This window comes from Crocuta crocuta, unplaced genomic scaffold (assembly GCF_008692635.1).
Source record: "Crocuta crocuta isolate KB4526 unplaced genomic scaffold, BGI_CrCroc_1.0 scaffold80, whole genome shotgun sequence".
Classification (NCBI taxonomy): domain Eukaryota; kingdom Metazoa; phylum Chordata; class Mammalia; order Carnivora; family Hyaenidae; genus Crocuta; species Crocuta crocuta.
In genome coordinates, this window is record NW_027527559.1 from 2,290,393 (window position 1) to 2,305,174 (window position 14,782).

The 14,782-nt window shown below is 39.1% G+C and overlaps 1 protein-coding gene across 1 annotated transcript in view; it reads right to left on the reverse strand.

The window, feature by feature from the left end:
• Positions 1-14,782, reverse strand: part of DYNC2H1 (dynein cytoplasmic 2 heavy chain 1) — a 301,089-nt gene that overhangs the window by 159,568 nt on the left and 126,739 nt on the right. The window contains exons 62-66 of the mRNA XM_077770023.1: positions 13,867-14,008; positions 13,167-13,276; positions 11,106-11,126; positions 9,328-9,426; positions 7,384-7,507 (exon numbers count right to left, since the gene is read on the reverse strand). Of these exons, the coding sequence (XP_077626149.1) occupies positions 7,384-7,507; positions 9,328-9,426; positions 11,106-11,126; positions 13,167-13,276; positions 13,867-14,008 (496 nt within the window). The remainder of the gene's footprint in view (positions 1-7,383; positions 7,508-9,327; positions 9,427-11,105; positions 11,127-13,166; positions 13,277-13,866; positions 14,009-14,782) is intronic.

A 14,782-nucleotide genomic window follows, 5' to 3' on the forward strand; every position in this document is an offset into this window, starting at 1 on the left:
CCAGGTACCCCTAAAACCTGATACATTTCTGAAGAAAAGGAAGGACATTTCATAATGATAAAGAAAATAAACCAAACAGGAAGATAACACATTTTCAAATATATATGCATCCCAAAACACAGCTTCAAAATACTTAAAGCAAAAACTGAAAGAACTATAAAAGAAAAAAATTCAAAATCATAGGGCCTTTAAAAAACTCTGTCAACAAATGATAGAAAAAAAAAAAAACAAAAAAAAATAAATCAGTACAGCAGATAACACTACTACCAGTTTTAAATGTTATTTATTTATTTTTGAGAGAGAGATTACGAGTGGGAGACGGGCAGAGAGAGAGAGAGGGAGACACAGAATCTGAAGCAGGCTCAGGCTCCAAGCTGTTAGCAGAGCCCAATGCAGGGCTCAAACTCACGAGCTGTGAGATCATGACCTGAGCCAAAGTCAGACGCTTAACAGACTGAGCCACCCAGGCACCCCAACAGTATTACTATTAATAACCTTAAGTGACTTTAGAAAAAAATTAAAAAGAGCAAATTTCACATAATTTTCAATTGTACATGAAACATACATGAAAATCAACCGATGCCTGTCCAGAGAGAAAGCTTCAACAAGATGGAAACAAGTGAATACTTCAGAGTAAGCTCCCTGGGCCAGGATGGAGGTACACTGAAAATCAACAACAGAAAAGGGAACTAGAAAAACTCCAATTACCTGGATACTGTATAACAACAAAAGAGATAAGTAATTCAATGAATCAAAGAAGAAATCAAAACTTATGGTGTGAAGCTGACAAAGGGCTTAGAGGTAAATTTATAGGCAAAAATGCATATATTTTTTAAAAATTAAATATCAATATTTTGAATTTCCATCTCAAGAATGTAGAAAAAAGAACACCAAAAGAAATCTAAGGCAATAACAGGAATGAAATAATAAAGAGCAAAAACAGGTAGATATAATACAGAAAACTGACAAAGTTAAAAGCTAGTATACTGAAAGGATTAGTAAACCTGATAAACCCTTATCAAAGGCTGACAGAGGAAAAAAAAGAAAAATATTATCAATGTGAGGGAAAAGGGACACATCATTACAAAACCAAGTGAAATTAAAAAGTTATGAGAACATTATATAAAAAATACAGCAAGACACGTGGCAACTTGGATGAAATGAACAAATGCTTGAAAACCTATATAACTGAAGCAAACCTGACCTGCACACAAATTACAGGCTACAAACATACAAAGTAAATCCAGCGCTTAAAGGGCCTCGGCTCACATCTGCAACAAAACACCCACCACCCTAAGGAAGTGCGCTGTCTTAGGAAGAGGGTGCTGAGCACCTGCCACAGGACCAGGGCTTACATCACGTGGCTGCGAGACAGTGCGGTTTTGCTGAGATGGGTGCTCTCAGAAAAAGCAGCAATTCTGTGCCTGGCGTCTTCATAAGGGTTGTTTGGCAGCTGAGAGAAATGGAGTGGGACTGCGTTATAAACGGTTACCAAGAAGCAGAAGTCACCCCGTGAGCTGGAGAGGGAGACGCGTGCTGGTCTGTGTGGTGCGGGGAGCACCCTGCGCCTGCGCAGAGACTGGAAGACGGTCACCGGGGAGCCCCGGGCGCGGCCGAAGGAGGCGAGCTCAGCAGGACAACGGCACGGCCAGGCGGGAGGGCCCGGGGCCCGCACAGCCGGGCCGCCCGCACGGCGAGCCGCCGCAAGCAAAATTACCCATGCTGCCACGCGTCAGGCCCCAGGTCGTCCTCACGGAGGAGGGCGGCCAGTTAGGGAGCTTCGGGGCGCAGCAAGTTCTGCGTCGTGCCTGATCGGAAAGCTTACGCAGGGGTATTCTGCTTGCAAGAATGCATAAACTGTACACACACATGTGCATGTTTTAATAAAAGGTTAAAATTGAAAAATAACTGGTTTTCTCTGGTGAGTAGGATTAGTCATGAGGAAGGGACGGACGGAACATGGCTGCCATTCCGTACTATTTGATTCTGTAAACCATGCATGTATTATTTTGATATAGAATTTAAAATTTTTTTCAAAGTAAATGGTTCATTGTCTAAAAGGAACCCTCAGATAAAAATCCTATAACGTCCAACACAGTCTCAACTGCGTCAAGTCTTGACTTACACTGGAATTAACTTACGGAGTAAATGATAAAGTTAATTTTAACTTTTTTTTTCTTCTGGACACAAAATCTTCATTGAACTTTAGGAAACTTTGGAGACAGAATGACTGGAAACAAGCACAAAATTTGGTTGCCTGCTCTCTTTCCAGGGAAAGTCCCAATTTATTTGCTCAGTATCTTACTTCCAAACCTGGACCATATTCGAGAATACTGTTTGGTTTGGTCTCATCAACATTTATAACATACAGACACTGTATACAGTATATCTTTATGGGTCCAAACTCTTCAAAAATGTATCATCATCTGAGCTACATAATCCACGTAGCATGTGAACTGTTCTACCGGCCCAAACATCCCATTATATGGATAACCTTTCAGTAATGGTCCCCACAGACAGAATTACTCACACTGTACTCAGCACCATCCGACTGACTAAAGATGCATAGGCTGCCCAAGGCTGTTAAGAATAAACTGCTATCTTTAAAGCTACCAGACACAAAGAAAGAGAATAACAGATTCGTTTCGTGGCCTACTGGAAGCAGCATCTTTCATCCCTGCAATTTTTACGAAAGCGTATGTATCTGGCCAACAAACGTGCAGGTGGTTTTGAAAAGCCACTCCTGCAAAACCGCAGAAGGCACCTTTAGAAGGAATCCGACAACTGTCATCACTGTTGCCTTTGACCCCGTGTCCTTCAGATGCACAGAATCACAGATGTCTGCAAATAATCTCGGGCAAGAAAATCCAAAGGCATGCTACAGCCATCCACTGGACCTGGCTACAATTTCTGATGATCCAGAGCATTGAGGATCCTGTCCAATAAGCTGACTTCAGGAGCATTCTTGGCAATAAGGCCATGGTGACAGTCACTGAACTACAACAGTGCAGGTGACGAATGGGTCAGAACTAGTGAGCTAGCTTAGTGCTATTCAACCTCAGCACTACTGGCAATTTGTGCTGGCAAACCATTTGCTGCAAGGAGAGGTTCTGAGCACTTTAAGGGCTCTGTACCAGAGACCATCAAAGTTGTTGCAACCAAAAATGTCCCCAGGCCTTGCCAAATGCCCCCTGGGGAACAAAATCACTCCTGTTCGAGAAGCAGTGGTCTGTGTTCAGGTCCTGGGGCCATGCAGGTCCAACCAGGCCACCAGAGAGACACACCATGTGGAGTACCAGCCACTAGACTCAACACGACTGATCAGAAACTTAATCTCTGTCACACATACATATGCTGAATGAAGCACCCAGGCCTAAAAGGAAGCATCTGGACTAAAAAGCCAACCAGAATGTTCAGCTTTCATCTCTACAATCATTCTTGATCCAGACTCAAGCCCAACATGGAAATGAAATAACCATAGAACTAAAATGATCAATGAAAATGCTTGTGACACCTGTTATTAGTACAACTTCAACTATCAGCCCACCACACCAGCCTCTCCTCTGTCAACAACATCCAAGAGGCCGGATGTTCCACATTCTACTTACTTACCAAGTGCAAACTGACACATGGACCATGTGCTTGGGCTCAGCAGTGAGGCACACATGGCTCAGCAAGCACAAACCACGAGGATCTAAAGAGGAGCTGTCCCTTGCCCTTCTTTTCCATCACTACACATTTGAGGGGATTTTTAAAAATAGTTGTCAAGGTGGTTTCCATATAGCACCCAGTGCTCATCCCCACAAGTGCCCCCCTCCATGCCCATCACCCCCTTTCCCTCTCCCCCACCCCATCACTCCTCAGTTTGTTCTCAGCACTCAAGAGTCTCTCACGGTTTGCCTCCCTCCCTCTCCCCCACTGTTTCCCCGCTTCTCCCCCATGGCCCTCCATTAAGTTCCTCCTAATCCTCCTATACGTGCAAACNGACCATAGTGTCTTGATGATGACAGCTTTGTAGGAGAGGCTGAAGTCTGGGATGGTGACGCTTCCCGTTTTGGTTTTCTTCTTCAATATTACTTTGGCTCTTCAGGGTCTTTTGCGGTTCCATACAAATTTAGGATAGTTTGTTCTAGTTTTGAGAAGTATGCTGGTGCAATTTTGATTGGGATTGCATTGGATGTGTAGATTGCTTTGGGTAGTCATGACATTTTAACTATATTTATTCTTCCAATCCATGAGCATGGAATGTTTTTCCATTTCCTTGTGTCTTCTTCAATTTCCTTCATAAGTTTTCTATAGTTTTCATCATACAGATCTCTTATATCCTTGGTTAGGTTTATTCCTAGGTATTTTATGGTTTTTTGTACAATTGTGAAAGGGATCCATTTCTTGATTTGTTTTTCTGTTGCTTCATTGTTGGTGTATAAAAATGCAACCGATTTCTGTATGTTGATTTTGTACCCTGCAACTTGGCTGAATTCTTGGATCAGTTCTAGTAGGCTTCTGGTGGAGTCTGTCGGGTTTTCTATGTAGAGTATCATGTCGTCTGCGAAAAGTGAAAGTTTGACTTCCTCTTTGCCAATTCTGGTGCCTTTACTTTCCTTTTGTTGTCTGATGGCTGATGCTAGGACTTCCAGCACTATGTTAAACAGCAGTGGTGAGAGTGGACATCCCTGTCGTGTTCCTGATCTCAGGGGGAAAGCTCTCAGTTTTTCCCCGTTGAGGATGATGTTAGCTGAAGGCTTCTCATAGATGGCTTTTATGATGTTTAAGTAAGTTCCTTCTATCCTGACTTTCTTGAGGGTCTTTATTAAGAAGGGATGCTGTAGTTTGTCAAATGCTTATTCTGCATCTATCGACAGGATCATATGATTTTTATCCCTTCTTTTGTTTTGATGTATCACATAGATTGATTTGCGAATATTGAACCAGCCCGGTAACCCAGGAATGAATCCCACTTGTTCTTGGTGGATAATTTTTTTTATGTGCTATTGGATTCGATTTGCAAGTATCTTGTTGAGGATTTCTGCATCTGTATTCATCAAGGATATCAGCCTGTAGTTCTCTTTTTTTCTTTGCTGAGTCTCTGTCTGGCTTGGGAATCAAAGTGATGCTGGCTTCATAAAGTGAGTCTGGAAGTTTTCCTTCGATTTCTATTTTTTGGAATAGTTTGAGAAGAATGGGTATTAATTCTGTTTTAAATGTCTGGTAGAATTCCCCAGGGAAGCCATCTGGCTCAAGGCTCTTATTTTTTGGGAGATTTTTGATAACTGATTCGATTTCCTCACTAGTTATGGGTCTGTTCAGTTTTTCTATCTCTTCCCAATGTGAATTTTGGTAGTGTGTGTGTGTTTAGGAATTTGTCCATTTCTTCTAAGTTGTCCAGTTTGTTGGTATATAATTTTTCATAGTATTATGAGGGGATTTTTGAACAGCATAAATTTGAGGAGGAAAAGTATATTCCAATCCTATGATCTGTGCTGACTGACCTCAGTATGTAGAAAGGTAGTTTATATTGCTTAGATTAGGAACAGGGGATGGAAAAAAACTGGACACAGACTTTTTTATATGTTTCTAGGTCAGCCATCCTCTGTCCCCAAAGCAAATGTATGATGACAAAATGGCAATTTATGGGCAACTCAACATGCTGGAAAATGACAATCTGAAATATACGCAAAGAGAATAAAAGATTTCAACTACTGTGAAATCCAACCCTGGGAGAAAGGTGGAAAAACCAAGGTAAGAGCAGAGATGAACTCTATTTCCCTAACACTGACATAAACCGATTAACCCCAAGAGCCCTGCACAACCATCGGGAACAGTGGTTCATAATGTGAACCAATCAGGACATGAAATATGTAACTTTGCACCAGATCCATCTCCAAGGAATCATGTCGACATCCAACCTCAGATGATGCCACAGACCCTGCCGTGTACTCCTGACACCAATCACGCTGATGGAGGCTCATATTTAGTGAGCCCTCAAGGGCCAAACATAGACTGAAGGGACAAATCCAGATGGCCCTAAAGCGTCATTTCTACCTCCCCTTTAAGACAGGATAGCAGGGGTGGGGGGCCAACAGATCTCAGTAAGGACCAATATAGAAGAGATGACATGAGACCAGAGACTAGTGGCTAAGGTAACTCCAGGTCACAAAGGCTAACATGCCCCTACTAACGCTCCCTTCACAGCAATCAGCCACTGCCAGCCCAAGCACACTGAGGTATGAAATAGCAGGTTTGCTCAACTCTCCAGTTTCTATTTAAACCTTGCAGTGTGGGCATGAATGCTGTAGCGGGAGCCATGTGTGTGTAAACACGCACAAGCATGCATGTATAAGGACGACACGGTCTTGAGCTTAGAGCATTCCTTTCTATTCATCAAAGGCTGACTTAGGCACCTGTGCAGGAAGGGGGACACAGCAGTCCTGAGACTGTGCTGCCCAACAAAGTCCTGCTTCTGACGTGGGCCTGTAAGAGGATTCTGGGAATTTGGATCTGGGGAGGGCTCTGATCATACCCAGAACACGTAAGAGCGGCTCATTGTGTTTAAACTGTTTGTGCAAATATGTGGTTTATGCTGACCACTTGCTTATTTGTTTGGGTAACTGGAATTCTGCTCCAGGCCAGGCAGAATGAGCTTACATAATTAGCCCTCCCAGGGGGAGCACGTGGGTGGTTCATCAGTTAAGCTACCGACTTTAGGTTCAAGGATCGACTTCAGGTTCAAGGATCGTGGGTTAGAGCCCCCATTGGGCTCTGTGCTGGAAGCTCAGAGCCTGGAGTCTGCTCCAGATTCTGTGCCTCCCTCCCTCTCTCTCTGCCCCTTCGCTACTCATGCTCTCTCTTGGGGCGGGAGGGGAGAAGAAAAAAAATATTAAAAAAAATTAGCTCCCAGTAAAAACTAAGGCCTGAGTTTCTATGTAGTAAGTCTCCTTGGTACATGACATTTCACATGGGTCATCCCAACTTGGTCCTGGGATAGTATGCACTTCCTGTGTGACTCCAGTGAAAGAAGACATAAAAGTCTGCACCTTGTTTCTGGACTCCTGACTTCATGGCCTGGTGCTTTTTCTCTTTGCTGACTTTGCTTTCTATCTGTCCCCTGCAAACAAGCTCAGCCCTGAGTGTGACTATTCCGACCCTCATCACTCTAGCGGGGAGCAGCGTGGAGGCCCCGACACAGCGCCTCTCCCACAAGGCCACTTCAAGAATTCGTTCACTTGTCATCACTGTGAGACAAGGATTCCCATCATTTACCCAGAAACGTTTCCATTGCATTACATTCAATAGCAACACAGGAAAAAACCAAAGTTAGTTATGAAGTTAATTGCTTTGGAGATTTTAAAAACAGTTACTCTATGGAAACTGTCCAACATTTACCTTGAGCGACCAGATCTCGTCTCAGTAATGGATAAAGAACAGGTTCTATACCGTCCATCTCCTGTATAATAAGGGTTTTCCCAAACCGCACTGCCAGCTCCAGCGCAGTGATAAAGTTACTATCCTGAGAGAACACAAAAGAATACATATTAAGTCCTTTATAACCTTAATATTTACAAATGTTCTCAAAGATAAAGAAAGAAGATATTAAAAAGAATAAAATGAATATTTTAAAATTTAATACGCATGTTAATAATTCAAATTATCCATGATTGCTTCTTTAGTTACAAGTACTTGGTGATCAATCATTAGAGTAGAATAAATTATCAGATAGATTTCATAATTTAAATAGACATACAAAAAATAAAGATTTTTACAGTAATAAAAAAGCTTGAGTTTTCAATCTTCTACTCTAATTTAAAATTTCAACGTGATGCAGAAACAAATTCTCTAAATCTTTATTTAAGTTACTCGTCAAGTATTAATAAGAACTACTTTGCTTATGTTCAAAATCAAACAATGAACAAAAGAGGAAAGGCAAACTATGATTCTGGTTAACTTTTCTTAGTGTGATATGTCTCACCACTGTGAAAACAACCTCTAAACAAAATTCTATCATCATGCAAGAATTTTAAGGCTCTCTAGATAGCAAAAGAGTTTTAAACATCACATCAAGCCTCCAACTATGGTTACAAAAATTAAGTATTTGGCATCATAATTACTAAAATCTCCTCCCGTAAACCGTAAGTGGCATTAAAGTGGTTTTTTTAATGTTTCCTTATTTATTTTGAGAAACAGAGACAGTATGAGTGGGGAGGGGCAGGAAGAGAAGGAGAGAGAAACCCCAAGCAGGCTCTGTGTTGTCAATGAAAAACCCAATGTGAGGCTTGATCCCACAAACTGTGAGACCATGACCTGAGCTGAAATCAAGAGTTGGATGTTTAACCCACTGAGCCTCCCAGTCATCCCTAAAGTATTTTATATATTGTCTAATTTATAGTTATTCTTAACACACAAAAATCAGGTAAATGCCTCCATTTTATAAATGAAATAAATTTTAAAGAGATAATCATTCAAGCACCTGAAGAATATCTATGATAATTAATCATGGGGCATCTGGGTGTCTCAGTCAGTTAAGCATCTGACTCTTGATTTCAGCTGTCATGATCTCACAGTCCGTGAGTTTGAGCTCCACATCGGGCTCTACAGTGACAGCACGGAACCTGCTTGGGATTCTCTGTCTCTGTCTCTCTGCCCCTCCTCTACCTGTTGTCTCTCAAAAATGAACATCGTTTTTAAGATTTTTTAAAGAATAAAAAAAAGAAAATCAATCATATACTAGGCCTTCCTCAAAACAAAACAAAACCAAACCTTACCTCAAATAATTTCCTCAGCAAGATAAATATGACAGTGAGAAGTCACTGCCCCCAAAAGACTATGATTACACTTCACTGAGCAATATGTCCATCTCAGACACATCAGAGATGCTTGCTGGTGGGGCAGAGGAGCAGGAGAGGTAAGAGGCACTGAGAGAAAGCAGAGGGGTGCTAGAAGTCCAGGAGCCGTTCTCCACACAGTTAGGGACCTTCATTTCTGGGATCTGACACTCATGCCTTCGATTGTAATTTAGCGTGAACACTTACTTCATAGTCCCTCCAGCTACCAGCCTGGGGTCTCCGCGAGGACAGGGATGGTGACTATGTCATTCACCAGGAAATTCCCAGGGCCTAGACTAATGCTCGGCACATGTGAGGAATCAAGAAAATATTCTCCTCCCTTTTCCACAAATGAGAAAATTAAGCTCAACTCATTTACTTTGTTTCCCCAGGTCCCAAGCCAGGTAAGTTACTGCAATAAGCCTATGTTTTCTGAATACAGACCCAGAATTCTGTTCACCATAAGATGCTATTACTAGTCAGTATCTCAATTATAAGTACTACACACCTGCTGGTTAATGACTTCCAATCGTGATTCTTTCAAATGTGTCTTCAACCATTCTGTAGCTTGAGAAGAAGGGTCTATAAGGAATGGGCATACTCGACTCTAGTTTCAAAAAAAGAAAAAAACTGTAAGCTTTCATTAAGTGCAAATTCTTTAGAAAATCCTAAAATTATGCATCAATTACTGAGGGAGTTTTTCTTTCAAGCTTTGGAGAACATAAATATACAACCATATGGAGGAAATAAAGATGCAAGTTTTAGCTGCATACAGAGGCTGTGTTAATAAACATAGAGCTATCAGCAATATGAGAAAACGAAATTCAACCCCAGTACAGGAAGCACGGTCCTATTTACTACGCAGTAACGAAGTGTGTATCGACACTATAGCGAGTGCAAGCTCTAGTACCCACCTGACGCCATCTGCATCTCTCTTTCTGGCTTTTAAAATACACAAATTATTCCCAAACTTTATCTATTCTTTGGTTGAATAAACCATAAAGACCTTAAAAGAGAAGTACAAACTAATCATAAAAGTATTGCTGAAATAATTATCAATATAATTGGTTAGGTTTCAGTCATTAATTCTGATAAAGCGGTATATATAGTTAATAGTCTACAGAAGGAGCATCCTAGAAGAAAAAATTATGCATCCTATAGATTAAATTCTAATGAACTATGAACTAAATTCATTACAGGACACCCTGAACCAGTCAGAAAGTTAGAATCAAGGGAAAATGCACTGAACACACAGTACCACTGTGTGAGAGCAGGTGAGAGGAAGACAATTATACAGCTATGATTAATTTAAATATATGTAAATATATAAATAAATAACTTCGGTAATTTAAAAGTTTAATAATCATTGTTAATTAGTAAATCCGATTTGAATAACAACTGACCTAATTTATCTTAAACGCTCACATTTATTTTAAAAAGGTAATGCAGTTGTGTGCTATCGGGATAAGAAAACAAACAGAAATCCAAGTGAAATGATGACTTTAAGTAAGCACTAGGTGTTATATGGAAACAAACTTGACAATAAGCTATAAAACACACACACACACAAAATAAAATAAAATAAAATAAAGAGAAAAAAAGACTTTGAAGAACTCACAGGTTCTTTGAGGACTTACCAAGAATACAGAGGGTGTGGACTATGTGCCCCAGGCTCAATAGCAGTTATTACCAAAGTTGTTTAAAAGTGCCAGGAAATGGTGATAATAAAGAGCTAATGGACTTTTAAAAGAGCTTTGCTATTGTTTTAAGATTCCCTCTTGGGGCACCTGGGTGGCTTAGTCGGTTAAGCGTCCGACTTTCGCTTAGGTCATGATCTCGCGGTTCGTGGGTTCGAGCCCCGCGTCGGGCTCTGTGCTGACTGCCAGCTCGGAGCCTGTTTCAGTCTGTGACTCCCTCTCTCTCTGACCCTCCCCTGCTCACGGTGTCTCTCTCTCTCCTAGAAATAAAAATATTAAAAAAAAAAAAAAAAATATTCCCTCTAAACTACAAGGCCCAGTTGTGCTTACACCTGAATGAACTACTCTCATGGCATCTCCATCTCCCAAGGTGGCCCACTGCTGTGTGACTGTCACCCAGCTCCATCATATAAACGTTTTATTCCCGGCAAACAAGGTAGTTAGTAAACATCCTCCTAAGTATCTCTTATGTACTATGCCTAGGTTTTAGATCTGATTTTATGTATTCCATAGCCAACACATGACAAGTCTATGAGATTTTCTACAACTACAACAATTATCTTAAGGTAAAAAAATAAAAAGTTCTTACCCATGATTTCAAACCAATGATCTGATGCAGTTAAAAAAAAAAAAAGATAATATTTCAAAAAATCATGTTTTTGGCACCAAAAATAAGCTTTAGAACTTCAAAGAGTACTTATAGGTTTGTATTCATCTTATTTATACTCCTCCAGAGAGATTTAGACAAAATCTCTAAGGTATATCTGTATGGTCTGTGATCCATAATTAAACGTAAATTCTATACATAAGAAATTATAATTGGTCTAGAAATGTTGAACTTTCATTCATTCATGCATTCCTTCATCTGCCATGTGGTGAGTAACTACTACGTAAGATGGTATGAGGGATACAGAAATTAGTAAGATACATACTCTTACCCTTAATGACTTCATGTCCCAGAAAGAAATAAAAACCGAAAGTGCTATAATCAAGTGCACACAAGATTCTATGGTGGAGCAGGTGGAGTCCAGGGAAGCTGGTAGAAAGCAGCTCAAGTCACAGTCTAAGATCTTGTCGCATCTTATATGATCTTGTAACTATGAAATCTTATATCCCATGTGAAGATTTCACAGACACGTGCTAACCAATCGCAGCCTTTAATGCAAGAGCTTATTCTAAATGCTGAATCTGGGATACTCTACAACTGATACAGAAAGTTGACCAGAGTGGCCAACTCAACCCAACAAAATAACTAGTTAACCTAGCAAATTCTTCCAAATGGTGGTTTTTTCATATAAATGTATCTATCTACAAGAAACATGGCAATATTAAATAAAAAGTAAATCTCAGCTCATTAATGAAATTAATTTCATAATTTTCCCTATATTCATCATAAAAGATAATTCAGAATACAAAAGTAAATATTTTCAATTACTATCATCAGGAAAAAACAACTACTGGGGCAAAAACATTTTTTCTAAATGCTCACCCCTGATTTCTCATGGAATAAAAAAAAGAATATTACTTAAACTCTTTGTTTTTCAAATCTACAAAAGATTGCTTTCTTGGATTGCTGACAAAGGAAGAGGTCATTAGAAAACTTTGGAGAAGGAACAACGAATAGAATAAAAAGCACATACTTGTTAGATAATGTAATAAATTTTTTTACCTACACATTTACAGTGCCAGATTTATAAAACTACTGAGGGAGAATGTTTTAAAAATAGAGAACAAGCCAAATCAAATTCTAAAAAAGTGAAAGCTGCTTAATCTTTGGTCAGCAACTTCTCCCCTAGGAAGGCAGCAGCATAATGAGCCAAAGTCAGTCAGCTGATTAACAGGTCTAAGCAAATGAAATTATGAGGAATGCAGGGCCCACAATACCAATCTTGTAACACTAAGGCCTGTGAGCTGAAAAGGGGCATCACGTTCCAGCTATCTTTGGAGCTAAGAGTTAGAGAGCTACAGAGTAGGGAGTGGAAGCTACTGCGATAGAAACAACAGAGAACAACTATCTTTGAGGGGAAAAGTGTCTTCCAATCATCTGTTACATAAAGGAAAGGTAAACCAAGTTAGTGGTAAAAAAAAATCATACTTCATTTGAAGAAATGATCAGTTTGTATACATTATTTGAAATTTGATTTTCACATTCACTGCTAATAAGGTTGTAATAGTTTAAACAATGACTTTTGAGAAATACACATCATATGAAAGAGCAATTTTCAAAGAATGCATATAATCATCTCTAACTTATAATCCAAAACTTATCTCATCTTCACTTTGTATAACTTTGTTTTGCAAAACAAAATAAAATAAAAATGTAAAACCATATATTGTAGATGAGGGAACTATATAACCAGGTGAATTGGGTACCCCTAATTATTTCTATTTACCATTAAGGAGTTCAATTTAGAATTTTTTGTCATCAGAATAATACCACTTTATACTTTTCTATTAAGGTAAAAAATAGATTATACTGAAAATTGTAGATTCACCAACTTAATCATAAATGGATTTTCATTACCGAAATATCTTCAGTTTGAGGTTATGAAAAAAAGAACTGTGAAAGCCTAAGAGTTTAAACAAGGCACTTCCTGGGGTTAGCTTCAGAAGGAATAATTCTAATGAGAAATTAAAATTGATTACTTACCTGTAAGATAACAAGAGCATTTTCTACAGAAAGATCATCTGATGGTAGGCCTTCACTTTTCCAAATTAACTGCTCACTTTCAGTACAAAGAAATCTCCTTAGATCAAATTCTGAAAAGATATTAATATTTCACTACAGCGATCATGTACTTGACAAAGGAAAGGGAACAAAATAATTTAAAATACACTCAAACAAAAGACCTATGACTATCCTTAATATACAATCCATTCCTCCCCCTTTAGTACCAAAAGCTAAGGGGGGTGGGGGTGTGGAGTTTAAAACAAGAAGTGCAAAGGAATGGAAGTCAGTTAAATTATATTTCTTGTATTTTTAATAAATGTTTCACAACTATAATAATTTGTGAAAACCACAAAATTCACAAGGAATGTTGGAATTCCTATATCTCATTTTATGACATGAAATTATTGTAAAAATTAATGTATTAAAATATTTAACTGCATTCATACATTATCAAAAGTAACCCATGCTCTCAGTTTCATAGAGCTATTTTAGGAATGTAAGAGCATTGTAACAAAACAATTCAGAGAACAATTGTAGAACTGAGCAAATCTAAAGTAGATTTGGTTTCTTTTAGCTTATATAGAAAATTTTCCTTATTTAGCAAAAGTAAAATGTCAAAAATCAAAATACACATTTTTAGTATATTGAAATTTCAAAACATGAATGACTAAGTACAAACTTTCAAGACCAGCTGACTTGGTCCATTCTTCCAAACAAGTTTTTCTGAGACCCTCAGGAGCAGCAGAAAGATAGGTAATAAATGCAGCAGCCAGCTGAGCTCTCTTAGGAAGAGTAGCTAATTCCTCTGTTATCTCTGCAACCTGGACAAGAAAAGAGAGAGCGAGGTGTGGGGGATGGGGTAGGGTGGGGATGGAGGGTATGGCTTTGTTCTAAAGTGTGAAAAACATGACAGCTTCAATAATTAGAGTTTTGAGTATAGAAAAAAAATCATTTACCAGTTTAAAGTAATAACCCCTGCTGTGCATACTATTGTGAAAATGTAAAAATATCAACAAGATCTGAGACCCTTTTGAAATTTTAAAAATGTGTGAAATACCAACCTTATTTGTAAAGACAAACATTTTGTCATTGAAAGTTCCTAATGATTCCTATGAAGCAGAATTTTTATCCCAATTACAATTAAATACTGTGAATTAGCATCACTTTGTAAACTACAAATAAGTAGAGAGAATAAGAGCAAAGGCACTAAACAAGATTTTAAAAATGCATGGAGACTCCTCAGTAAAACCACAGTGTGGCTGCAGCATAAATTTGAGCAGGGAAAGTAGCAATACAGAAGTAGTGAAGAGAGAGAGGAGCACGGGTTTCCATGCACACAAAGGAGCTTCTGCTGTAACCTGCAGCGGTAATGAGCCACTCTAAGTGTTCAAACAGGGTAGAGAGGGGTGTGAGGAGACTGGGTTTACAAAGATTATTCAGCTGACAAACAAGGAACAAACCAATTTAAGGGTCAGAGAGGAGAGGGACAAGTTAGAGGAGAATTTAGGTAAAAAAATAAATAAAAGAACTGGCATTAAAGACAGAAAACAAATTTGAGGGATATTTGCAAGTGGATATGCCAAACAAACAAGGGA